The 26,573-nt window shown below is 42.4% G+C and overlaps 1 protein-coding gene across 1 annotated transcript in view; it reads right to left on the reverse strand.

The window, feature by feature from the left end:
* ERCC6L (ERCC excision repair 6 like, spindle assembly checkpoint helicase) overlaps positions 1-11,294 on the reverse strand; it is a 28,854-nt gene extending 17,560 nt beyond the window's left edge. Inside the window, exon 1 of the mRNA XM_004380145.2 lies at positions 11,221-11,294. Within this exon, the coding sequence (XP_004380202.2) occupies positions 11,221-11,291 (71 nt within the window). The 5' untranslated portion in view covers positions 11,292-11,294. The remainder of the gene's footprint in view (positions 1-11,220) is intronic.
* Between the last annotated feature and the right edge of the window lie 15,279 nt (positions 11,295-26,573).

Here is a 26,573-nt window from a genome sequence, read left to right on the forward strand (position 1 = left end):
GAGTTGAAGATAATGGTGATGGAATAATTTGGAAAAGGATAGTGAGAATAGCAGCACAACTGGAAGAATGTAATCTATTTCACTGAATTATACATGTAGAAACTTTTAAAATGGTGTAACTTTGGCTATGTATATTTTCACCAAAAAAAGGTCCTCAAGGTCGAAAAGGGAGAGTGTTAACATGTTGTGGGGTTGTTAACCAATGTCATAAAACAATATGTGTACTGACTGTTTACTGAGAAACTATTTTTTCTGTAAACCTTCATCTATAGTACAATAAAAAAATTTTAAAAAAGAATGAAGTTGGACCCATACCTCACACCACATACAAACATTAACTCAAAATGGATCAATGACCTAAATATAAGAACTACAATCTTAAAACTCTTAGAAGAAAACATAAGGGTAAAGCTTCAAGATCTTGTTTTTGACATTGGATTCTTAGATATGAAGCCAAAAACATGAGCAACAAAAGAAAAAATAGATAAATTGGACTTCATCAAAATTAAAAACTCTTGAAAATGATCAAAGACCTAAATGTAAGAACTAAAACCATAACTCTTGTTCATTGCAGCACTTTTCAAAATAGCCAAAAGATGGAACCAACTGAAATGTCCATCAACAGATGAAAGGATAAACAAAATGTGATATACAATGGATTATGATGCAGCTGTAAAGAGAAATGAAGTTCTGATGCATGCCACATGGATGAACCTTGACAATATTACACTGAGCAAAGTAATTCAGTTGCAAAGGGACAATTATTGTACGATCTCACTTAATGTGAAATAAGGAAATATATAGAAACCAAAGATTATTAATGGTTATTGGGGTGGGAAGGAAGGGGAAAGGGGGAGTTTTTGCTTGGGGGGCACTGAGTTTATGTTAATGGTGCTAGAAGATGTTGGAAAAGGATAGCAATAATGGTGACACAACTTGAAAAATGTAATCAATGTCATTGAATCATAAATGTGAAAGTTGTTGTGCTGGTGAATGTTTTAGTCTGCATATTTTCACCACAATAAAAAATAATTCCACAATGAAAAAAAAAAAACTCTTAGAAGAAAACATAGGGGAAATGCTTTGGGACCTAGTTTTTAACAGTGGATTCTTAGATATGACACTGAAAAGACAAGCAACAAAAGACAAAATAGATAAAAGGGACCTCATCAAAATTAAAAACTTTAGTTCATCAAAGGACTTTATCAACAAAGTGAAGAGACAACCTACAAATCAGGAGGAAGTTTGGAGGGGTCATATATCTGATAAGGGTTTAATACCCAAAATATATAAAGAACTCCTACAACTTAATAATAGCCCAATCAAAAAGTGGGCAAATGACTTGAATAGACATTTCACCAAAGAAGAAATATAAATGACAAACAAGTATGTAAAAAGATGATCAACATCATTACTCGTTGTTGTTGTGCCGTCGAGTTGATTCCAATTCATAGCAACCCAAAGCGACAGAGAAGAACTGCCCCATAGAGTTTCCCAGGCTGTAATCTTGACGGGAGCAGACCACAAGTTCTTTTCTCTCGTGGAGCAACTGGTGGGTTTGAACTGCCAACCTTTCAGTTAGCAGCCGAGCACTTAGTCATTAGGGAAATTGCAAATCAAAATCACAATGCGATATCACTTCACCTTACTAAGATGGCTATGATTAAAAACAACAACAGATGTTGGTGAGGATGTGGAGAAATTGGAACCCTCAGCCATTGCTGGTAGGATTGTAAAATGGTGCAGCCACTGTGGAAAAGTTTGGTGGTTTCTCAAAAAGTTAAACAAAGAATTACCATATGACCCAGCAATTCCACTCCTAGGTATATATCCAAACGAACTGAAAGCAGACACACAAACAGATACTTGTAAATAATGTTCATTGCAGCACTATTCACAATAGCCAAAAGATGGAAACAGCCTAAAACTCCATCAATAAATGAATGAATATATATAATGTGGTACATACATATAATGAAATATTATTCAGCCATAAAGATAAATGAAGTTCTGATACATGCTACAACATGGATGAACCTTGAAAATATTAAGCCGAGTGAAATAAGTCAGTCACAAAATGACATATATTGTATGATCCCACTTACATGAAATATCTAAAATAAGCAAGTCTATAAAAACCAAAGTTTATTAGTGGTTACGGGGGAAGGAGGGGCGGGAGGAAGGGGAAAAGGGAAGCTCATTGCTTAGGGGACACTGAGCTTCCGTTAAGGGTGATGAAAAAATCTAGAAATGGGTAATGCTGATGGTTGAAGAACAGGATAAACATAATTAATGTCACTGAATTGTACATGTGAAGAATGTTGAAATGACAAATGTTTTGTTACATAAATAATTACCACAATAATTTTTAAAAAGAAAAAAAGTAAAGCTTTTGTACATCAAAGGACTTTATCAACAAGTGAAGAGACAACTCACAGAATGGGAGAAAATATTCGGAAATAATGTATCTGAAAAGGGTTTAATATCCAGAATATATACAGAACTCCTACACCTCAACAACAAAAAGGCATGCAACCCAGTTAACAATGGGCAAAGGACTTGAACAGACATTTCACCAAAGAGAATACTCAAATAGCCACCGAACACATGAAAAGATGCTCAATGTCATTAGCCATAAGAAAGATGCAACTCAAAACCACAATGAGGTACCATTTCACTCCCACTAGGATGGCTCAGATTAAAAAAAAAAAAAAAAACAGAAAATAATAATTATTGGCAAGGATGTGGGGAAATTAGAATCCTTATCCATTGCTGGTGGGAATGCAAAATGGTACAGCCATTGTGGAAAACTGTGTGGCAGTTCCTCAAAAAACTAAAAAGACTTGAAAACAGACTTATACACCAATGTTCACTGCAGCACTATTCACAATAGCCAAAATATGGAAACAATCTAAACCAGGGGAATTACTGCTTATGGAGCAATGAGTTTCGGTATACGGTAATGGAAAAATCACATTGATTAAGGGTAGGGTTGCACAGCCGATTAAGATAATTGCTGTCAATAAGTTGTACACCTGTAAAAAGTTGAATTAGCAATGGTAAATGCTGTCTGGTAGATATATTTACAACAACAACAAAAAAAAAAACAGCAGCTGCTGAGGCTGTTTATGTACAACCAAACACCTCATGGGATTTGGTTTCTTGGTTTGGAGGTTTAGGTCATGGTTTCATGGGACATCCCAGTTAATTGGCCTAATATCTGTTTAATGCTTCTGTCCTACCTCCTAGTTTGTTTTGTAGTGCCTGGGGTCTTAAAAGCTTGCAAGCGGCCATCTAAGGCACAACTGGTCTCTATTCACCGGGAGCAAGAGAGGAAGACAGAGAGTCAGGAACAGGAGGAGGAAATGGAATATGCAGCTAATTGCCTCCTTTGCCATGAGATCAGAAGAACTGGATGGTGCCCAGCTACCATTACTGAATGTTTTGATCAAAGATTCTAAAGAAGAATCCTGATCAAATGAGGGAAAAGCAGAACAGAATTTCCAATTCTCATGGAATCCAGACATTCTGGAGCCATTGAGGCTAGATGAACCCCTGAAACTATTGCTCTGAGATAATCTTTAAACCTTAAACCAAAAATATCCCCTGAAGTCTTCTTAAAGTCAAACAATAATTTAGCTTAACTAGGATAAAATGTCTGCCTTGAGCATTGTGCTCTTTTAAGATCTATCTATATGGGATCAAATTGACAACAGCAAGTCAAAAGGTTAGAGAGAAAACTTAGGGGGCAATGTGTTTATTCTAATGGGGGAGGAACAATTCAGAAAAGGAGGGTGAGAATGGTTGTACAACTCAAAAAATGTAATCAGTGTCACTGAATTGTACATGCAGAAATTGCTGAATTGGTGTGTTTTCTGCTATGTATATTCTCAACAACAACAAATACACACACACACACACACACACACACACACATAAATGGCTGATAAGCACATGAAAAGATCATAGTTGTGGTTGTTGTTGTGTGCCGTCAAGTCAATTCCGACTCATAGTGACCCTACAGGACAGAGTAGAACTGCCCCATAGGGTTTCCTAGGCTGTAATTTTTACGTGAGCAGATTGCTGGGTCTTTTTCCCACGGAGCCACCGGTGGGTTCGAACCACAAACTTTTTTGTTAGCAGTCGAGCGCTTAACCATTGTGCCGCCAGGGCTCTTTCACTAGTCATTTGGGAAATGCAAATCAAAACCACAATGAAATACACTTTGCTCCACTAGAATGGCTTTTATCAGAAAAATGCAAAATAACAAGTATTGGGGAGGATGTGGAGAAATTGGAACCCTCATCCATTGCTAGTGGGAATGTAAAATGGTGCAGCCGCTATGAAAAAGTTTGGAGCCTCCTCAAAAAGTTAAACATAGAATTACCATATGACCCAGCAATTCCACTCCTAGGTATATAACCAGAAGACTTGAAAGCAGGGACTCAAACAGATACTTGTACACCAATGTTCATAGCAGCATCATTTACAATAGCCAAAAGGTGGAAAGAACCCAAGTGTCCATCAACAGATGAATGGAAAACAAATGTGGTATCTATACTTACAATGGAATATTATTCAACCATAAAGAGAAATGCAGTTCTAATACATGCTACGACATGGATAAACCTTGAAAACATTAAGCTGAGTGAAGTAAGTCAGACACAAAAGGACAAATATTGTATGAGCCTAATTATATGAAATATCTGGGATAGACAAATGCACAGAGACAAAAGTTTACTAGTGCTTACCAGGGGCTGGGGGTAGGGGGAAACAAGTAGTTATTGCTGAAGGGGTACTAAGTTTCTGTTTGAGATGATGCAAAAATTTTTGAAACAGATAGTGGTGATCTTTGCATAACAAGGTTGATGTAATTAATGTCACTGAATTATACACTGAAAATGGTTAGAACAAATTTTTGTTAGATATATTTTCCACAATTAAAAAGAAAATGAAGTACTGATCCATGCTACGACATGGATGAACCTTGAAAATATTATGCTAAGTGAAAGAAGCCAGATATAAAAGGCCACATGTTATATAATTCCATTTAAATATTTATTATTATATATATTATATATACTTACATATATATACATATTCTGGACATTTGTCCAGAATAAGCAAATCCATAGAGACAGATAGTAGATTAGTGGTAGCCTAGAGCTGGAAGGAATGGGGGCATTGGGAGTGACAACTAAGGTGTGTGGGCTTTCTTTTGGAGGTAATAAAAATGTTCTAAAATTGATTGTGTTGATGGATACACAACTCAGTGAATGTACTGAAAGCCACTGAATTGTACACTTTAAATGGATGAATTGTATGGCATATGAATTATATCTTAATAAACTTGTTTTAAAAAAGAGAGAAAAGGGAAGAAAATCCCAGAGAGGGGCAGAGTATGCAATAGAAAGGGGAAGAGAGAACACAACAGAACCAGTGAGCTAGCAAGAGAACAAGTGAGCAAGAGCAACAGAGAGAATGACAGAGTGTAAGAAAACATGTTACAGATAGAACAAACGTGAAAAACAGAAAGGGTGTAAGACAGAGACAGCGTATGATAGAGAAATCGATAAAGAGTGCACGCGTTACAAAGACAGAAAATGTTCTGATGGAGAATGAGTTGCGAAAAAAGTGTTCTGACAGAAATAGTGTTGTGAGAAAGGTGTAAGAGGAAGTATATATAACAGACAGACTCTGTGTGTGTGTGTGAGAGACAGAGAGAGAGAGACAAGAGAGCACATGTTTGCAACAGAGAGCATGTGTGCTGTTGACAGAACAATCAAGTGGGTGACTGGGGGGGAGAGATAATGGGTGACAGAGGGAAATTGGGCAATGGGGGGTGGTGGGCAAAACAGAAGGAGAAAAGGTGGGTGATAAACCAAGCAAGCGGGCAGGCAAAAGAGAGCCAGTAGGCAACAGACACAGTGAGCACGTGGATTACAGAGAAAAGGTAAGCAAGTGAGAGACAGAGAGAGGTGACATAAAAAGAGAGAGTAGGCAAAAGAGAAAGGGTAGGTGACAGAGGGAGAAAGAGAATAAGCAAAAGAGAGGGTGGGTTGCAGAGAGAGGGTGGGAGGGAGAAAGTATAACAAAGAGAAAGTGTAGGGGACAAAGAGTATGCGAGAGAGCAATAAAGAGAGTAAGAAGGCAAAAAATTGAGAGAGTGAGTGGGCAACAGAGAGAGGGGGTGGGTGACAGAATAAGGAAGTGGGCAAAAGAGTGAGAAGGAGGGCAACAGAAAGACAGTGAACAAGCAGGTGACAGAGGAAAAGTGTGGGTGACAGCAAGCGAGAGTGGACAACAGTGTGAGCAGGAGAGTGACAGAGGGCAACAGAGAGACACAGTGAGCAACAGGGAGAGAAGGTACGCAATATAAAGAGAGGGTGGATGACAGAGAAATAGAAGGTAGGGGACAGAGAGAAATAAAGGGTGAGCAACAGAGAGAAGAGAAGTTGAGTAACTCTGCCAGTTATCAATTTATTGTCTCTTGGTTCTACATTCACCCCTCAATACCTGCTCTGTGATGATGGACAGAATTCCTTTAAGCATCTTTCCTTTACAGTAAGCATGATGTTCAGCTTTCTCAGTAAAGGGCACTGGAAAGACATTGCAGGAGGAAGGGGCTCACCTAATGTTTCCAGCTGCTGCACAGTGGATCAGCAGTGTGGGGGTGAGGACATCCAGTGGAGCTCTGTCCCAGCCCCCACCCAGAATGCGTGGTCCCTCAATGATCTTGAAGCCTTAGCCTGGCCTGGCGATAATCTCGCAGCCCTGTCTACATGGAAACCAGCACTCCAAAGGCCTTCTGCCTTCACTGGCATCCTGACTCCCTCTGCAGGGCCTGTGCAGCTCACCTGCACCTTTAGCCCCACTCCTTCTGTACCCCCGTGCCACCAGTTGCGGATTGCCTGCTCCCTGCCTGCACTCCAGAGGGCTTCGTCCTGTTTGCCCAGTGCCTGGGCAAACCAGCAAACTTTTCAGTTATCCAGTGGGCTGAACTACACCTTCTCCAATGAGGTCTGAACCGCAGCCTTCAGGAGAGGGCCCCTTCCAAATGTGTCCTTCCTTGGGTACTCTCCCTTAGCCCTGTTGTTAGTTGCCATGGAGTCGATGCTGACTCATGGCGACCCCATGTGTTACAGAGTAGAACTGCTCCATGGGGTTTTCAATGGCGTAATCGTAACAGAAGCAGATTACCAGGCCTTTTCCTCTGCAAACCGCCAACCTTTAGGTGAGCAGTCAAGCACAAACCGTTTGCACCACCTAGGGACCTCCGTTAGACCTAGAGTACGGTACAGAGTTTGCGTATATCTTGTACTCATCCGTTTATCAGTTTAACAGTTCTTTATATTAAACTTGTCCTGTCTAACACACTGTGTGGTTTCTATCTCCTGAATAGACCCAGAATGATAACAATGACAGAGAGAAAAAGAGTGCGAAACAGAGTGGGTGACGGAGAAAGAAAGAGAATAGGTGTTATGGATTGAATTGTGTCCCCCAAAAATGTGTTATAAATCCTAACCCCTATACCTGTGGTTATAATCCCGTTTAGGAATGGGTTTTTCTTTGTTATGTTAATGAGACAGTATTAGTGTAGGGTGTGTCTTAAATCAATCATTTTTGAGATATGAAAGAGATTAAAACAAGAGAGTGAACAGAGATGGGGGAAGATAGATGCTACACCACAGGAAGATCACCAAGGAACCAAGCCATCGCCCAGAAGCTGAGAAGAGACAAGGGCCTCGCCGCAGAGCTAACAGAGAAAGAAAGCCTTCCACTAGAGCTAGTGCCCTGAATTTGGACTTCTAGCCTCCTATACTGTGAGAAAATAAATTTCTGTTTGTTAAAGCCACCCACTTGTGATACTTCTGTTAGAAGCAGCGCTAGATAACTAAGACGGTAGGTAACAGAGACTATGAGCGACAGAGAAAAGAGGGAAGTTACAACAGAGGGGCACAGTGTGGGGAGGATGACAGACAGACAGAGAGGAGGTGGGATAACAGAAAGGGTAAGTAGGCGACAGAGAGAGTAGATGACAGTGTGAGGGGGTGGGCAACAGAGAGAGGGTATGGTGGGCGAGAGAGACAATGGGTGACACAGAAAGAATTGGCAGCAGATAGAAACAGAGAATAAGAGAAAGAGTGGGTGACAGAGAGCAAGCAGGTGGGCAGGCATCATAGGGAGAGCATGACTGACACAAAAGTGCACCACAAAGAGTATGTGACAGAGAGAGTAGTGGATGATGGGCAGTAAAGGTGTGTGATAGAGAAAATATGTGTGCAGAAAGTGTTTGTGTGAAGGGGAGTTTCAGAGTTTTCTTCTTGCACACACACACGTGCACACACAAAGAAGAAAGAGACAGAGACAGGGAGGGAGAGGAACAGAAAGGAGAGAGGGAGAGACAGAGACTGTGTAAGAGAGGGTAGGTCTGTGCCAAAGAGCAGAATTATGAGCAATAGAGAAGGGGATACTTTGTGCAGCGGGGGAGGTAGAGGGGGGATTGTGTGAAAAGAGGGGAGAGATTGAGAAACATTAGGAGAAATAGAAGAGCGATTGTGAGAGATGAGGGGTCATGAGAGATGGGGAGATCACGAGGGACAAGGCAGTTGTGAGAGCCAAAAAGTAGGGACTGTGAGAGCAGAGGATGATGACTGCGAGAGGAAGGGCGATTGTTTTGGGGAAAGTGTTAGAGGAAGGGATTGTTTAGGAATGTTCAGGGGAGCGAATGAGAGAGACAAGTGGCAGCGTGAGAGGCAGTGTTGGGGAATCACTTGCTTTCTTGGGGAAAAGGAGGGGAACTAAAGGTACTAAACTCATCTCTATTTTCAGATGAGAATATTGAGGCTCAGAATACTCAGGTGACTTGCTTGAGGTCACCCAGCTAGCAAGTGGCAGAGCCATAATGGGAACCCAAAATGGTTCAACTCTAAAGTCAGTATTCTGTTTTGCCCAAGTCTTCCTTAAGGAAGTCATGTAACTAGTCCAAAGATGTGCTTTTACTCCTCTTAAGGAGATCTTTTGGTATCAAGGGACATAATTTTTTTTTTATTGTTGTAAATATATACATATAACACAACATTTGACAATTTAGTGTTTTTCACATGTACAATATAGTCATACCAATTATATTAATCATGTTGTATAACCATCACTGATATTGCCAAATTGTCCATCACCATAAAGAAACATATTTTAACAGCCTTAAAAACATTTTTTTTAAAAAAGAAGACAGAACTATTCCACTGCCCCAATTTATTTCTTTGTACAGGAGCCTTTATCAATATGGGGATTGAGCTTTAATTTCTCTGCCAGCAGGTATCCATGCAATTAACAAGCAGTTCTCCAAACCAAACCAAACCAAACCTGTTGCCATCGAGTCAATTCCGACTCACAGCGACCCTACAGGACACAGTAGAACTGCCCCATAGGGTTTCTGTCCTGTAGGGTCGCTATGAGTCGGAATCGACTCAAAGGCAATGGGTTTGGGTTTTTAGCATACTGATAACTACGTTCATACTGTCAATATCAAGCTGCCAGTCTTCATACCAGCAACCATGTATGTTGTGTTGTGGGAAGAGCACAGGCTTTGGAAGCAGACAAACTAAGGCTGGAATCTTAGTTCTGCTCACAGCCCCATTGAGTGCCAAATACTACAGAAGTTTGAAGAGCCTGAGAAGTGAGAATAAGCATAGGTTTAGCAGCGAGATATCTGGTGATGTTCAGGAGAATGGGTTCTTTGGAGGCAATGAAGTGTAGTGGGTAGAAAAGTAAAAGCTAGCCTTGGCCCACCACATACATCCACTTTTTTATTTCTCCAGATCCTTTTTCTACCCCTCTGGCTATACTTTTAAGGCCTCAGAACTGGAGATTTACTAGGCTTTATTATTAAGTCCGGGAGAAATACATGGCAGTCCGCTTCCACAAAGATTACAGCCTAGGAAACCCTATGGGGTAGTTTTACTCTATCCTATAGGGTGACCATGATGGGATCAACTCGATGGTAACAGGTTTGGTAGTTTCTGTTGTTTTTATTAAGTCCTGGTAAGCCCTCTCCCACTGATCCTATCCTTTTCCTTGAAGCAGATCCCAGAAGGCCAGCCCTGCCATTTAGATTCCTTTTTAATTTAATTCCTTTTTTTGAGCACTTAACAATATACCAGGTACTTTTAGGACCTGAGGCCCTCATCTAAAATACAACAGGCTCCTAATTGGCCTACCAGCCCCCAATCAATCCTCCCTTGGCACTCAATAATACATTTAAAAAGCAGATCCGACAATATCATTCTCCAACTTAAAACCCTTCAAGGGTACCTGTCCCCAAAAGGATAGGTTATATTCCTCTTAGGCCAGCATATAAATTCTCCTGTTCATTTTGAGACCACCTCCCTCATACTTTGCTTTCTAGCAATATGACACTACAGACTACAGACAGCACCTGAAGGGAACCATCAGCCTCTCATGCCATATACAGTCAGGGACAGATTACCCAATAAGCAAGGTACCCACGGGCTTACTTGTGTTTACTTACTAATCTGTAGTGCACAATTTCACCTGGGCTTCACCACGTCTACAGATTAGTAAGTAAACACAAGCAAGCCCGTGCGTACCTTGCTTACTGGTTAATCCGGCCCTGTCACAGTCCCCTCAGCCAAAAATGCAAAAAAACTCCACTCCACCACGTACCCGCTTAGCCATCTGGTGAGTGCTTACTCATTTTTCAACACAGACCTCAAATGGCTGTAGTCGGCCATTCCCTCCTTTGCGCCAACACTATTATACATATTATACCTGTTATGTTATGCACATTATACCTGTTATAGTGCTTATCAAGCATTACAGCAATTATTGGTTTACCTGCCCGTTTTCACTATGAGATTTAAGCAATGTGGGGGCAGGGACCATGTTTTACTCATCTCTATCCTCTAGGCCTGGGGCGTGGTAGACCGGAAAGACTAAAAAACGGCTTGATCAATTGATCAAGGCGTCCTACCTCTAAAGGAGCTCATACCGAAGGGTTGTTCGACCAAAAAATAGGGGCATCGGGGGCTTTAGAAATGTGGTCAATGTCCAAAGCGGATGCCCACGTCCTGCTCCAAAGAGACCGCGAAAGCACATTTCATAAGGCTCGCTCCGCAATTTAGGCCCGGGGATCCGTGGGCCACCCCCTCACCCCGGGCAGGATTTGCGAGCTAGACCCGCACGGCAACCCACACATACCTCAGGTAATGGGCAGTCTGCTCTGGGCTCAAGGCCTCTGCTTCCGCAAACCCTGTGGATGCCTCCATCATCCTCGGCCTAGATTCCAGGTTATCTTGGTCTGGATTTGAATTTCGCTCGCTTCCGTTTTGCCCATGCGCCGTGAGCGTAGGGGGCGGGGCCAACCGTCGCACAGCCCTGCCTCACCCACGAGGGTCGCTCACCTGCACCTACGCTCGCCGCCGCTAGGAGGCGATCGCAGCCCGCGCAGCGCAGAATGGGCGGTGTCCTCCTGTCGTGCCTTGCATTTCCAAGCCAATCCAAACCGTGCTGAGGCGAATTCGTCAGTGTTGGGAACGAGAGGCTGTGTAAAGGCGTGTGTATGTGGGGGATTGCAAGGGAGTGTGTGCGTGGTATGGGGTGGGGGGGTGGGAAGGGTGTGTGTGTGTGTGTGTGTGTAATCTTTTAATCCTTGTGAGTAGAGTAGGCTGCCTGATATGTTCTCAGTCATTTTAGTGGGCCCTAGAGACCTCCTCCACCAACTGCTCCCCCTTTACCCCCAGATATCATCGTTTCCCTGCTAGCCAATGCCTGGCACTAAACATGCTTTGAATTCAGACACTCCTTGACTTAAACTCACATTGAAGAAGGGTCTTCAAGAACCAAGCCAAAGCTCACATTTAAGAAATAAGTAATGCTGTGGTGTATGGTCACTATTTCTTCAGAAGCTCCAACTGAGATGCAGTCACATTTTCAAAAGGAAAATGTGGCGATTGAGTTTAATTGGCTTGCTTGGGCACTGCTAAAAAGCAGGCTGTGTGCCAACAAAAATTGTCCTTGTTCATATGCTGCTAAGAAGACCGACACTAGGGTTCCTCTAAGACTAGTTAGCATTCAGTATTTGAACTCACCTATTGAACAAAACATATGCCATATGTCCAGAAGATTTTAAACTTTTGGTAAAATTCATAGAAGATTGGCTATTTTCCTCGTTTATATGACTTTGTCATATGTTCATATGGCTTTAAGCCCTTTGTTAAGAGGGTTTTTAGTATACTACTATCTTAATTTCTTAATGCTGTTATAACAGAAACGCTGCAAGTCAGTGGCTTTAACAGATATTTATTTTCTCGCAGTTTAGGAGGCTAGAATTCAGAATTCAGGGCACTGGCTCTAAGGGAAGGCTTTCTCTCTCTTTTGGCTCTGGGGGAAGGTCCTTGTCTCTTTTCAGCTGTTCTTCTGTTCCTTGGTGATCTTCATGTGGCATCTTTCTTCCCCCATCTGCTAGCTTCAGTGCCTAATCTGCTGTTTTTATATCTCAAAAGTGGTTGACTTAAGGCACATCCTACACTGATATAGCCTCATTAATGCAACAAAGAAAACCCTATTCCCTCTGGAAGTTCACCCTTCAGCCAAAGATTAGACAGGCCCATAAAACAAAAAGAGACTAAATGGGCACACCGGCCCAGGGGCAAGGATGAGAAGGCAGGAGGGGACAGGAGAGCTGGTGATGGGGAACCTAAGGTCGAGAAAGGGAGAGTGTTGACATGTCGTGGGGTTCGCAACCAATGTCACAAAACAATATGTGTATTAGTTGTTTATGAGAAATTAACTTGCTCTGTAAACCTTCATCTAAAGTACAATTTTAAAAAAAAAGTAGCTCCCCCCCTAAAAAAAAGAAAACCCTATTTTCAAATAGGATTACATCCACAAGTATAAAAATCAAACTGAAAATAGAAATACCATATGATCCAGCAATCCCACTCCTAGATACATACCCTAGAGAAGTAAGAACTGTGACACAAATAGACACATGCACACCCATGTTCACTGCAGCATTATTCACAGTAGCAAAAAGACGGAAATAAGCTCAGTGTCTATCAATGGATGAATGGATAAACAAACTGTCATACATACACAAAATGGAATACTACACAATGATAAAGAATAATGACAAATCTGCAAAACATCTCACAACATGGATGAATTTGGAGGACATTATACTGAGTGAAAAAAGTCACAAAAGGACAAATATTGAATGAGACCACTATTATTAAAAATAAAAAAAAAAGGTTTACACACAGAAAAAAAAAATATTTGATGGTTACCAGGATAGGAGGCAGAGGGAGGGAAAATTGCTAGCTAGCTAGAAGACGTGTGTTAATATTGGTGAAAGGAAAGGCAATACACAATACAGGTTAAGTCAGCACAACATGACCAAGGCAAAGGAAGACACTGAGAGGAATGCAAGAATAAAGGTCAACTATGGCAATTACTATAACATAGACAATCCTACAACAGTAGTATTAACAAACAATAATTTACAAATGGATACATAGGTAGATAGGTGTGGTAAAGAGGTGTGGAAGGGTGGAAGAGAACACACCCACCTGCAGATATAGGTTTGATTGTGGATATTTCTACATACATAATTGTAGGTGCTACATATACATTAATATAGACAATAGAGCACACAAGGGCCACAGTCAGGGCAACTTCTTAGACATAACGAAACGCCTCACAGGATGAAGTTCCTAGGCTCGAAGGCAAAGGACCATAGTCTCAGGGGACATCTATGTCAATTGGCACAACATAGTTCAATAAAGATAATGTTCTGCATCCGTCTTTGGTGAGTAGCGTCTGGGGTCTTAAAAACTTACGAGAGGCCATCTAAGGGACAACTATTGGTCTCTTCCCGTCCAGAGCAAAGGAGAGTGAAGAAAAGCAAAGACTCAAGGGAGCAATTAGTCCAAAGGACTAATGGACCACATGAACCACAGCCTACACAGCCCCGAGACCAGAAGAACTAGATGGTGCCTGGCTACCACTACTGACTGCTCTAACGGGGATCACAAGAGAGGGTCCCAGATAGAGTGGGAGAAAAATGTAGAACAAAAAATCAAATTCACAAAAAAGATCAGACTCACTGGTCTGACAGAGACTGGAGGAACCCCCGAGACTATGGCCCTAAGACACCCTTCTGACCTGGAACTGAAGCCATTTCCGGAGACCACCTATCAGCCAAACAACAGACAGACCCATAAGATAAACAATAACACCCGAGAGGAATATGTTCCTTAGAACAATCAATTATACGAGATCAAAAGGACATTTGCCCAAAAGCAAAGATGAGAAGGCAGGTAGGGGTAGAAAATCTGAACGAAAGGAAACGGGGAAACCAGGGCAGAAATGAGGAGCATGCTGACACATTGGGGGGAATGCAACTAATGTCATGGAACACTTCATGTCAAACTATCGAATGGGAAACTAATTTGCTCTGTAAACTTTCACCTAAGGCACAATAAAAAATTAAAAAAAAAAAAACCAGTTGCTGTCGAGTCCAACTCATAGCGACCCTGTAAGACAGAGTAGAACTACCCTATAGGGCTTCCAAGGCTGTAAATCTTTACAGAAGCAGACTGCCACGTCTTTCTCCCATGGAGCGGCCGGTGTATTCCAACCACTGACCTTTCGGTTAGCAGTCAAGTGCTTAACCACTGTGCCACCAGGGTTAGGTTTGCAACATATATTTTGGGGGGACACAATTCAATCCATAACAACTACTATTATACCCCATTTTCCAGACGTGGAAACTGAGGCTCAGAGAGATAAAGTGACTTGCCTAAGGTTCCATAACTGGGAAATGGCAGAGCCAGAATTTAATACCAGGTCTGTATGAACACAAATCTGTACCTTCTTTCACTGTGTCACACTGCCTGTTGCTGCAAAGAAGAAGGGAGTGGCTAGAAATGAAGTTGATGAAGTGGTTAAAGCTTGTTTATCCTGCTGAAGTGTTTGAATCACGTCTTTTTCTGGAAGCAGGCTTGGATTGTAGTGGGCTGAGTGTCCAGGTGTCCTGGGTATCCAAAGGATGAGTGTGGTGAAAAGAACTGGTGGAGAGAATTTCATAGACAGGAAAAGAGAGTTTGGAAGCATCTCTAGCTGTGTTTTGGCTCAGTGTCCGCCATCATCCCTCATATCTTTGGAACTGTTGAAACTCAAGGTGAAACAAAACAGGCCCCTGATTGCTGTCGCAAGCACCTGCGCCTCTGTGGACTGTGGAGAAAACCTCCCTCAGGATGCTGCAGGGCTACCGCTCCTCAGCTGGTCATGATCCCCAAAGGCTCTGATCACTGGGAAGGAAGAACCAACCCTCCTGCTTGCCTGCCTTTTGGCTACTGAATTTTCTCAGTCCTATTGTCACCGAGCTGCTGGGCTGCTCCTTCTTTAAACCCACCAAGCTCTCCAACTCTGGACATTCCTCCCCTCTCCCTACAGCCACTGCTTCCTCTGGGCCTTCTGGAGTCCCAGCTCCTACCCCAGGGCACCAATGACCCAGGAAACCCCACCCTAGGCCCCTGGGCCTCCTTTGTAAATGGTCACCCACACTCACAGCCTGGAAATAAGAGAGGGGATGGAAAGCGGGTGGTTAGAGTGAGTATGGTAGATGGACAGATGAATAACAGGGAATCAAAATAATAGTTGCTACTATATCCCACTTATTATGTGCTAGGCCCTGTTCAAAGCACTTTACAGATATTAACTCTCTTACCTTGTTCCCTGTTCTGCATCTATCCCCAGGTAAGGGTTCCCTCTACTGTGATCTTCTATCAAGAGAATGGAATTTATTTTATTTTTATTGTTGTACTTTAAGTGAAAGTTTACAATTCAAGTCAGTCTCTCATATAAAAATTTATACATACATTGTTATGTGACCCTAATTGCTCTCCCTATACTGTGACAGCACACTTCTTTCCACCCCTGATTTCCCATGTCCATTCAACCAGCTCCTGACCCTCTCTGCCGTCTCATCTCACCTCCAGACAGGAGCTGCCCATTTAGTCTCATGTATCTACCTGAGCTAAGAAGCACACTCTTCATGAATATCATTTTATGTCCCATAGTCCAGTTTAATCTTTGTCTGAAGAGTTGGCCTAGGGAATGGTTTTAGTTCTGGGTTGACAAAGAGTCTGGGGGCCATGCTTTCTGGGGTTCCTCCAGTCTCAGTTAGACCATTAAGTCTGGTCTTTTTACTAGAATTTGAGTTCTGCACCTCACTTTTCTCCTGCTCCACCAGGGACTCTCTGTTGTGTTCCCTGTCAGGGCGGTCTTTGGTGGTAGCCGGGCACCATCTGGTTCTTCTGGTCTCAGGCTGATGCAGTCTCCAGTTTATGTGGCCCTTTCTGTCTCTTGGGCTAATACTTTCCTTGTGACTTTGGTGTTCTTCATTAAGAGAATGGGATTTAGAAAGCCCTCCATAATTATTATTCATTTGTTCATTAATTGTGATAATGGTATTCTGGTTTTGCTTTTTTTTTTTTAAGTCCCTGTCTGTTAGAGATCCATATTAGTGTATTTTCTGACAAAATGATATGATGTCTGAGAGTTACATAAAAATACTCTGGTAGGTAGAAAAATGAGAGGAGGATAGATTAACAAGTAGAAAATGAGAGAGGGATAGATTAACAAGATTGATAAAATGTTGATAATTGTTGAAACTGGTTACAGGAGTCCATTATCCTCTTCTCTCTACTTCTATGTATGTTTGAAAATTTCCACAATTAAAAAATTTTTTTAAAAAAATTTCTACCTAATCTGCAAATTACATTGAGTCACTCACACTCACAGATGAAAAATATGATAATGGGGCTTTGTGGGGGAGTTCAGAGTGGGTAAATGGAGATGGATGAAGCAGAATGAGAGCAATAGCTATTACTTATATAGCACTTAAGTGCCAGGCTTTGTTCTACACACTTTAGGTATACTAAGTCATTTAATCCTCAAAACAACCTTATTAAATAGTGTATGCTATTATTATCCCCACTTTACAGACCATAAAACTGAGGCACATAAAGATTGAATAACTTGCCTACACAAGTTTACCCAGTTTGTGAGTGGTGAAGCTAGGTTTCAAACTCAGGTAGTCTGGCTTTCGAGTTTTTGCTCTTAGCCACCATGCTAGTTAGGTATACAAAAGGCTGATAAGTGAAGAAAATCCATCCATTTTGTTATTCAGTTATTTAATAAATGTGCTGAGCTTTTACAAGATGGCCAGCCACTGTACCAGGCACTAGGGTTCAGTGGTGAACAAAACAGACAGATGCTTGCTGTCAGGGGGCTTAAAGTTTGACTGGGAGATGGACATGAAACAATAGTCATGCAAACACATGGAAAAATAGTACAAACTGTGATGAGGGCTCAGAAGGAAAAGTACAGGGAGTTATGAGAGTATGCGATGAGGTGCCTGACTCAAACTGGAGGAGTCAGCAAAGGTTTCTCTGAGGAAGTAGCATTTGAGCTGAGAGCTGAAGAATAAGCAGCAGTGAACGAAACAAAAAGGGAAGGTAAGAACATTTCAGGCAGAGGGAATAGCATGACCAAAGGCCCTGAGACAGGAGGGAACTTGATGTATGTGAAAAACTGAAAGGCTAAGGTGGTTGAAACAGAATCTAGAATGCTAGAGTTGGCATAGCTTTTGGGAGTCCAGTTCAATGTCACAGGTGAGGGAGGGAACTGTGGCTAGAAAAGAAGTAAGTGACTGGTCAAATGTCACACCCTGAATCAGTGGCAGAAATAGGACTCAACCTAGGTCTCTTGACTCCCAACCCAGTGCTCTATCCAGCAGAGATCATGGCTTCCCTGCATATGAGATGAGAGGACAATGGGGTGTCCGTAAATGCTACTCATGGGGATGGAGAATGTGAGGGAGATGGTGTTTTTGGAAACAGGTATAAACTATCAAATGAAGTCTTCATGGGCAGGGAGATCAAAAGTGAGTCTGGCACATCCAAATTCCCTGAGGGGCTGAATTGCTGGGCTGAGGGCTGTGAGAACCATGGCCTCAGGGAACATCTAGCTCAATTGGCATAACATAGTTTATAAAGAAAATATTCTACATTCTACTTTGGTGAGTAGCATCTGGGGTCTTAAAAAGTCTGTGAGCGGCCATCTAAGATACTCCACTGGTCTCACCCCTGCAGGAGCAAGGAAGAATGAAGAAAACTAAAGACACAAGGGAAAGATTAGTCCAAAGGACTAATGGACCACGACTACCACAGCCTCCCCCAGACTGAGTACAGCACAACTCGATGGTACCCGGCTACCACCACTGACTACTCCGACAGGAATCACAACAGAGGGTCCTGAACAGAGCTGGAGAAAAATGTAGAACAAAATTCTAACTCAGAAAAAGTCCAGACTCACTGGCCTGACAGAGACTGGAGAAACCCCAAGAGTATGGCCCCCGGATACCCTTTTAACTCAGTAATGAAGTCATTCCCGAGGTTCACCCTTCAGCCAAAGATTAGACAGGCCCATAAAACAAAACAAGACTAATGGGGCACAACAGCCCGGGGACAAGGACTAGAAGGCAGGAGGGGACAGGAAAGCTGACAATAGAGAACCCAAGGTCGGTTGAGAAGGGAGAATATTGACATATCATGGGGTTGTTAACCAATGTCATAAAACAATATGTGTACTAACCGTTAATGAGAAGCTAGTTCTGTAAACCTTCATCTAAAGTTCAATTTAACAAAAAAAAAAAAAAAAAAAGAGTGAATCTGGGGCAGAATAAAAGAAGAAGGTGGTTTGGAAACAACAGTTAAAGGACCAGTTAGGAAGAATAGAATTTTGTGCTTCCCAGATACCTGTTAGGCTCCCTCCCCTCCTCCCCCCATTTCTGTCTAGGGCTCTTCTAATGCAGTAGGGATTTTTGGAGGAGAGAAGGGGACTAGGACTGAGGTTTTAATTCCGCCTTTCTGGATGAGAAGCTTCTGTCCCAGGGGATGCAGGAGGGAGGAAAAAAGGGGAGGCAGGTTGCTGTCCACCTCTGTGCCTCAGGGGCAAGTCATCCCCTGCTCTGTCAGTAGGGGGAGCCAGAAACCAGATTTCTTAAGAATTAGCAGCTGGCCTGGCCCCTGGGCTAGACAAACAATGGAAACTAGTCAAATCAGCCCAGGATGATGTGGGAATGACAGAATCTGTGATAATGACAGATTATCTTCATGGTCTTTGCCCTAAGTTGTCTTCTAAACCTGCCTTCCAGGGTTTGGGGTGAAGCAGACACCAGAGGGTGGGAAATCTTTTGACAGGGCAGTGCCGCCGCACAAAACATGGCATCCTCCATTCCCTTTGGGCTACCTCATTCACTTCTAAGACCTCACAATTCTGTATCTCTAGCCTCATCCTCTCTCCTGAGTTCCAGACCTAGATGGCCAACTGGTATAGGACATGTCTTCTTGGATGCTCAAATTCAACATGCCACTGAACTCATCTCCCACCTTCCTGCTCCTTCAGTCTTCCCCGTCTCCATGAACAGCACTACCAACGGCCCAGTTATCCAAGTCAGAAACTGGGAGGCATCTTTGTGGCCTCCCTCTCATTTGCGCCTCACATCCAACCCATCAGTAAGTCCTGTTGGCTCTACCTCCACAATATATATTCAAAATCCAACCACTTCTCACCACCTCCACTACCACCATTTTGGTTTAAGCCACCATCATCTCTAGCCTGGATCACTGCAGTAGTCTCCTGACTTGTCTTCCTGATTTTATTTGTGCCTGCCCCTCACTGTCTAATCTACACCCAAAAATCAGTGATCTTTCAAAAACACCAGTCTAATCATATCATGGAAACCCTGGTGGTGTAGTGGTTAAGAGCTACAGCTGCTAACCAAAAAGTCAGCAGTTTGAATCCACCAGGCGCTCCTTGGAAACCCTGTGGGGTGGTTCTACTCTGTCCTATAGGGTCACTAAGAGTCCGAATCGACTCAACAGCAACGAGTTTAATCATATCATGGCCCTGTCTAAACCCTTCAAAGCCTCCTCATTGACCTCAAGATCAAGTCCTGCCTCCTCCCCACTGTTTACAAGGCTCTTCCTGATCTGGCCCCTGACTGGTTTTCCAGCCTCATGTCTCACTTTTCCACCACTATCTCCACACGTACACACATATACTTCTCCCAAACAGAATCACTTTAAGTTACTCCAATCATGCCTCCAGGCCTTCTCACATGCTATTCCCTCTGCCTGGATGCTCTTCCCTTCCTTTTTGCCTGACTACCTTCTATTTGGAGCCCTAGTGGCACGGTGGTTAAGAGGTCGGCTGCTAACCATTCACTCTTTGGGTCTCAGGTCAGGTATCCCTACTACCAGGAGCTTTGCCTGGCTCTTCTCAACAGTCTCCTATGTGATCCCACATCCTGCCTTTATCATTGGATTCATTCCATGGAATGGGGCTGTGTGGTTACCTGCGCAGCTCCCCCATGATCATGTGAGCTCTGTGAAGGATGTTGTTTTTTTTTCCATAGTTACAGCTTCACAGAGCTTAGCACAGTACTTACACATATTAACTGATCAGTAAATATTTGTTGAATGGATGGATTTGTCAATTTGCTAATCCTAAAGGGGAACAATAGTCACCATGTTAGAGAGCTAGAATGAGATCTTAGATGGTATTGATACATCCAAAATAATAATGGGAGCCAGGAACCAGGGAAGGTGGGAGGGCTGAGCATGCCTATCCCTGACACTACTCTTGCCCCATCTCCCACTTGTACATGTCCCAAGATGGACGTAGAAGTAGCACAGAGAAATTTGAGTTACACTCAGAAACCTGACTCCCTCTTCTATTCCCTTCCCAATTATTGTGCTGGGACAAAGCCATCCATGCTTGGCAGTGGAATGGAGGGACTCCAGCTAGTGCCCAGTGTCTGTGGACTCCTCCAGATGCCCTGTACCCACTTCTTCCCCAGGTTAAGGAAATCTGTGGGTGTTCCCCATTAGCTCCTCCTTAGCATCCCCACCCTACTTCTGCAGCCACAGAGAACTCTCTCTACATGACTTGGATACCTCTCCCAAAAGCTGGAGTCAGGTGCCAGACCAAGAAGGCACTCCCAGGGAACACCTAATCTTAATGTTTGTCATCCTTTTTCCTTGCTCATTGGCACTAAAAGAGACAGACAGTAAAAACTAAGAGCTCCTCTTGGGGTGGGGAGGTTAGGTTTTTCTTCAGCCCTTCGAAGGCCTTGGCCCCCTGCCCAGATCTGAGTCAGGAACTGTATGTCCCAGAGAACTGGCTTCCCAGCCATCTGCTCTGAGCTTAAAGAGCCCAGGGGCCCTCATGGAATGCTCTGTTCAAATTAGCCAAGAAGAGCAAGGAGAGGACGACACAGCAGGAGGGACATTGGCCAGCCTAGGCTTCTGAAAGTGTAGAGAGAAGGGCAGATACATGGCCCCAGGGCACATTGAGGGCATGGTAAGTCCCAAAGCAGAGAGTTCTCTCACAGCTCAACCCCATTGCCCCCAGAGCCAAGCCTTCCCAGCACCCCTTTTGCTGGAACTAATGCTTTGTGAACACCCACTTTGTGCCGGGTACTTTCCTGACCAATGATCCGCACAACAAGCAAGATGTTACCGTTCTCCTTTACCAGTTGCAGAAACCAAAGCTTAGAGAGGTCAATTGCCTTATGCAAGGTCATGCAGCAAGTACACAGCAGATTCAATGAGGCCAGGATGAGGCCATCAACTCCCAGTCCCCTGGCGGATGGTTGCTGAGGCTTCTGGGAAATGATTCTCCCTTTCAATGAGCAGGTAGGCAGCCTGAGAAAAATGGTGGGGAGGAAACAGAGAAAGTCACACTCCTTCTATGCCTAGGATGTTTGCTGTATCCAGGAGAAAACATGTCTTTCTTGCTTTGACACACACTCTGCCTAAGTGGTAGGAATAGGTCAGGGAATAAGGGCAAGATGTACACACGGGAAATTTTAAGGTGGTGACAGGAAAAGACTTTCCTAAGATCTCACAGTCAGAGGATAAGAGAACAGCTAAGATGCATGAAGCTGATCCAAGAAGCCAGACCAATCCCCAAGAAGACTGACAAGGCACCCCTCACTCCTTAAATCCCCACATCCGTTCCTCATAGAATGTTCCCCTTAAATCCCCACAGAAGTTCATGTGGACTGAAGAACTAACCCTCAGACACTGTTGCTAGGAGCAGATTTGGGGACCCATAAAAGTAGGGAGCCTCTGAGGCTAATTGTTAATTTACTAGGTGTTCTCAACCCTAAATTCATGTCAGAATCATTAGAGATCTTTTAAACAATAATTATATTTGTAATACATGTATCTAACAAAGGACTAGTCTCCAGAATATATAAAGAGCACCTATAAACACAGTGGTGGTTCAGTGGTAGAATGCTCACCTGCCATATGGGAGACCCAGGTCAATTGCAGCCAATGCATCTCATGTATAGACATGATCTGTCTGTTAGTGGCAGCTTGCATGTTGTTATGATGTTGTACAGGTTTTAGTGGAGCTTCCAGACTAAGACAGACTAGGAGGGAAGGCCTGGTGATCTACTTCTGAAAATCAACCAGTGAAAACCCTATGGATCACAATGGTGTGATTCGCAACTGATCATGAGGATGGCACAGGATCAAGCAGCATTTGATTCTGTTGTGCATGGGGTTGCCACGACTAGGGACAGACTCAATGGCACCTAACAACAATAACAAGGCAATAATAAAAAAAGACAACCCAGAAATATGGGCAAAAGTCTGGAACAGACAACTCATGAGAGAGGGCTTGTGAATGGGCAATAGGCACATAAAAAGGTGATCAACATAATTAGTCATCAAGGAAATACAATTAAAAGTCATGAAGAGATACCATTACATATCCGTAAGAATGGCTATCATTAAAAAGACATACAATACCAAGTGTTGGCAAGAATATGACACAACTGTAACTGTCATATTTCGCTGGTGTGAAAATTGTTATAACCACTTTGGAAAACTGTTTGGCAGTTTCAAATGAAGTTAAACATAAACTCAGTAATTTCTCTCCGAGAGAAATGAGTGCATGTGTCCACAGAAAGATTTGTACAGGAAGGTTTACAGCAGCTTTATTCCTGATATCCAAAAACTGGAAACAACTCAAATGTCCTTGAACATATAAATAAATAAACAAATGTTGGTATAGCATACAATGGAATACCACTCAACAATGAAAAGGAATGAATTGTTGATCAGTACAACAACTTGGATGAATCTCAAAGGCATTATGCTAAGTGAAAGAACCCATTCTCAAAATGTTCTGTTTGATTCCATTGATATAAAGTCCAAGAACAGTCAAAAGGAATCTATGATAAAAATCAGAACAGTGGTGGTTGCCTCTGATGGGGGTGGAAACATTGAGTAGAGTGATGGAAATGTTCTGTTTTTACTGGAGTGGTGGTTACACAAGTGCTCACAATTATCAAAATGCACTGAACTACAGACTTAAAATCTATGCATTTTACTGTGTAAATTATACCTTAAGCAAAAAAAAAAAAAAAATCATGCCAAGGCCTCACCCCTAACTAATTAAACCAAAGTCTTAGGAGTAAGGCCTGGGCAAAGGCATTTTTTTAGTGTGCTGTAGATGAAGGTTTACAGAGCAAATTAGTTTCTCATTAAACAATTAATACACTTATTGTTTTGTGATATTGGTTGCCAACCCCACAACGTGTCAACACTCTCCCCTTCTCAACCTTGTGTTCCCCATTACTAGCTTTCCTGTCCCCTCCTGTCTTCTTGTCCTTGCCCCTGGGCTGGTGTGCCCATTCAGTCTCGTATACATGGTTGAGCTACATGTATTATTGTTTTTATTTATTTATTTATTTATTTTATGAGCCTGTCTAATCTTTGGCTGAAGTGTGAACCTCAGGAGTGACTTCAGTACCGAGTTAAAAGTGTGTCCAGGGGCCATACTCTAGGGATTTCTCTAGTCTCTGTCAGACCAAGAAGTCTGGTCTTTTTTTGTGAGTTAGAATTTTGTTCTACATTTTTCTCCAGCTACGTCTGGAACCCTCTATTGTGATCCCTATCAGAGCAGTCGGCGGTGGTAGCCAGGCACCATCTAGTTGTGCTGGACTCAGTCTGGTGGAGGCTGTGGTAGTTGTGGTCCATTAGTCATTTGGACTAATCTTTCCCTTGTGTCTTTGGTTTTCTTCATTCTCTCTTGTTCCAGCTGGTTTGGGACCAGTGGAGTATCTTAGATGGCTGCTCACGAGCTTTTAAGACCCTAGACGCTACTCACCAAAGTAGGATGTAGAACATTTTCTTTATAAACCATGTTATGCCAATTGAGCTAGATTTCTCCCGAGACCATAGTCTCCAGCCCTCAGCCCAGCAATTTGGTCCCCCAGGGAGTTTGGATGTGTCTATGAGCTTCCGGAAACCCTGGAGGTATAGTGGTTAAGGACTACGTCTGCTAACCAAAAGGTCTGCAGTTCGAATCCACCAGGCGCTCCTTAGAAACCCTATGGGGCAGTTCTACTCTGTCCTATAGGGCCACTATGAGTTGGCATCGACTCGATGCCAATGGGTTTGGTTTTTGGTTTATGAAGCTTCCAGGATCTTGCCTTGGTCAAGTTGTGCTGACTTCCCCCAGTATTGTGTACTGTCTTACCCTTCACCAAAGTTACCACTTATCTATTGTCTAGTTAGTGTTTCTCCATCCCCATCCCTCCCCTCCCTCATAACCATCAAAGATTGTTTCTTTCTGTGAGTAAACCTTTTCTTGAGTTTTTATAATAGTGGTCTCATACAGTATTTGTCCTTTTGTGATTGAGTTATTTCACTCAGCATAATGTCCTCCAGATTCACCCATGTTATGAGATGCGTCGCAGATTCATTATCGTTCTTTATTGTTGCGTAATGCTCCGTTGTGTGGATGTACCATAGTTTGTGTATCCATTCATCTGTTGATGGGCGCCTAGGGTGTTTCCATCTTTTTGCTATTGTGAACAATGATGCAGTGAACATGGGTGTGCGTATGTCTATTCATGTGACGGCTCTTATTTCTCTAGGATATATTCCTAGGAGTGGGATTGCTGGATCATATGGTATTTCTATTTCTAGCTTTCTAAAGAAGCACCATATCGTTTTCCAAAATGGTTGTACCATTTTGCATTTCCACTAGCAGTGTATAAGCGTTCCAGTTTCCCTGCAACCTCTCCAACATTTGTTATTTTCTGTTTTTTTGGTTTGTGCCAGTAATGTCGGGGTGAGATGGTATCTCATTGTAGTTTTGATTTGCATTTCTCTAATGGCTAATGGAGCCCTGGTGGCCCAGTGGTTAAGAGCTATGTTGCTAATCAAAAGGTTGGCAGCTCGAATCAACCAGCCACTCCTTGGAAACCCTATGGGGCAGTTCTACTCTGCCCTATAGGGTTGCTATGAGTCAGAATCACTCAATGGCAATGAGTATTTTTTTTGTGAATGGCTAATGATTTCGAGGATTTCCTCATGTGTCTTTTAGCCACCTGAATGTCTTCTTTGGTGAAGTGTCTGTTCATATCTTTTGCCCATTTTTTAAGTGGATTATTTGTCTTTTTGTTGTAGATGTGTTGGATTTTCCTATATATTTTAAAGATTAGATCCTTGTCGGGTTTGTAATAGCTAGAAATTCTTTTCCCAGTCTCTTTTTACTCTTTTGGTGAAGTCTTTTGATGAGCATATATGTTTAATTTTTAGAAGATCCCAGTTATCTAGCTTATCTTCTGGTGTTTGTGTATTGTTAGTTATGGTTTGTATCCTATTTATGCTGTGTATTAGGGCCTCTAGCATTGTCTATTTTTTCTTTATGATCTTTATAGTTTTTGGTTTTATATTTAGGCCTTTGATGCATTTTGAATTAGTTTTTGTGTATGGTGTGAGGTATGGCTCCTGTTTCATTTTTTTACAGATGGACATCCAGTTTTGCCAGCACCATTTGTTAAAAAGACTGTCTTTTCCCCCATTTAATGGACTTTGGGCCTTTGTCAAAGATCAGGTGACCGTAGGTGGATGGATTTACATCTAGATTCTCAATTCTGTTCCATTGGTCAATGTATCTGTCGTTGTACCAGTACCAGGCTCTTTTGACTACCATAGCTGTATTGTAGGTTCTGAGGTCAGTTAGTACAATGCCTCCTACTTTATTCTTCTCCATCAATACTGCTGTACTTACCCAGGGCCTCTTTCCTTTCCATATAAACTTAATTTTTAGTTTTTCCATCTCATTAATGACTGCTGTTGGTATTTGGATCAGGATTGCATTGTATTTGTATATTGCTTTGGGTACAATTGACATTTTCACAATGTTGAGTCTACCCATCCATGAGCATGGTATGTTTTTCCATTTATGTAGGTCTCTTTTGGTTTCTTGCAGTAGTGTTTTGTACTTTTCTTTGGTCTTTTACATACCTGGTTAGATTTATTCCTAAGTATTTTTTTTAGGGGCTATTATAAATGATATTGCTTTCCTAATTTCTTTTTCATAGTTCTCTTTATTGGCATATAGGAATCCAACTGATTTTTGTATGTTTATCTTATACCTTGCTACTCTGCTGA

Source organism: Trichechus manatus, unplaced genomic scaffold (assembly GCF_000243295.1).
Source record: "Trichechus manatus latirostris isolate Lorelei unplaced genomic scaffold, TriManLat1.0 scaffold00070, whole genome shotgun sequence".
Classification (NCBI taxonomy): Eukaryota; Metazoa; Chordata; class Mammalia; order Sirenia; family Trichechidae; genus Trichechus; species Trichechus manatus.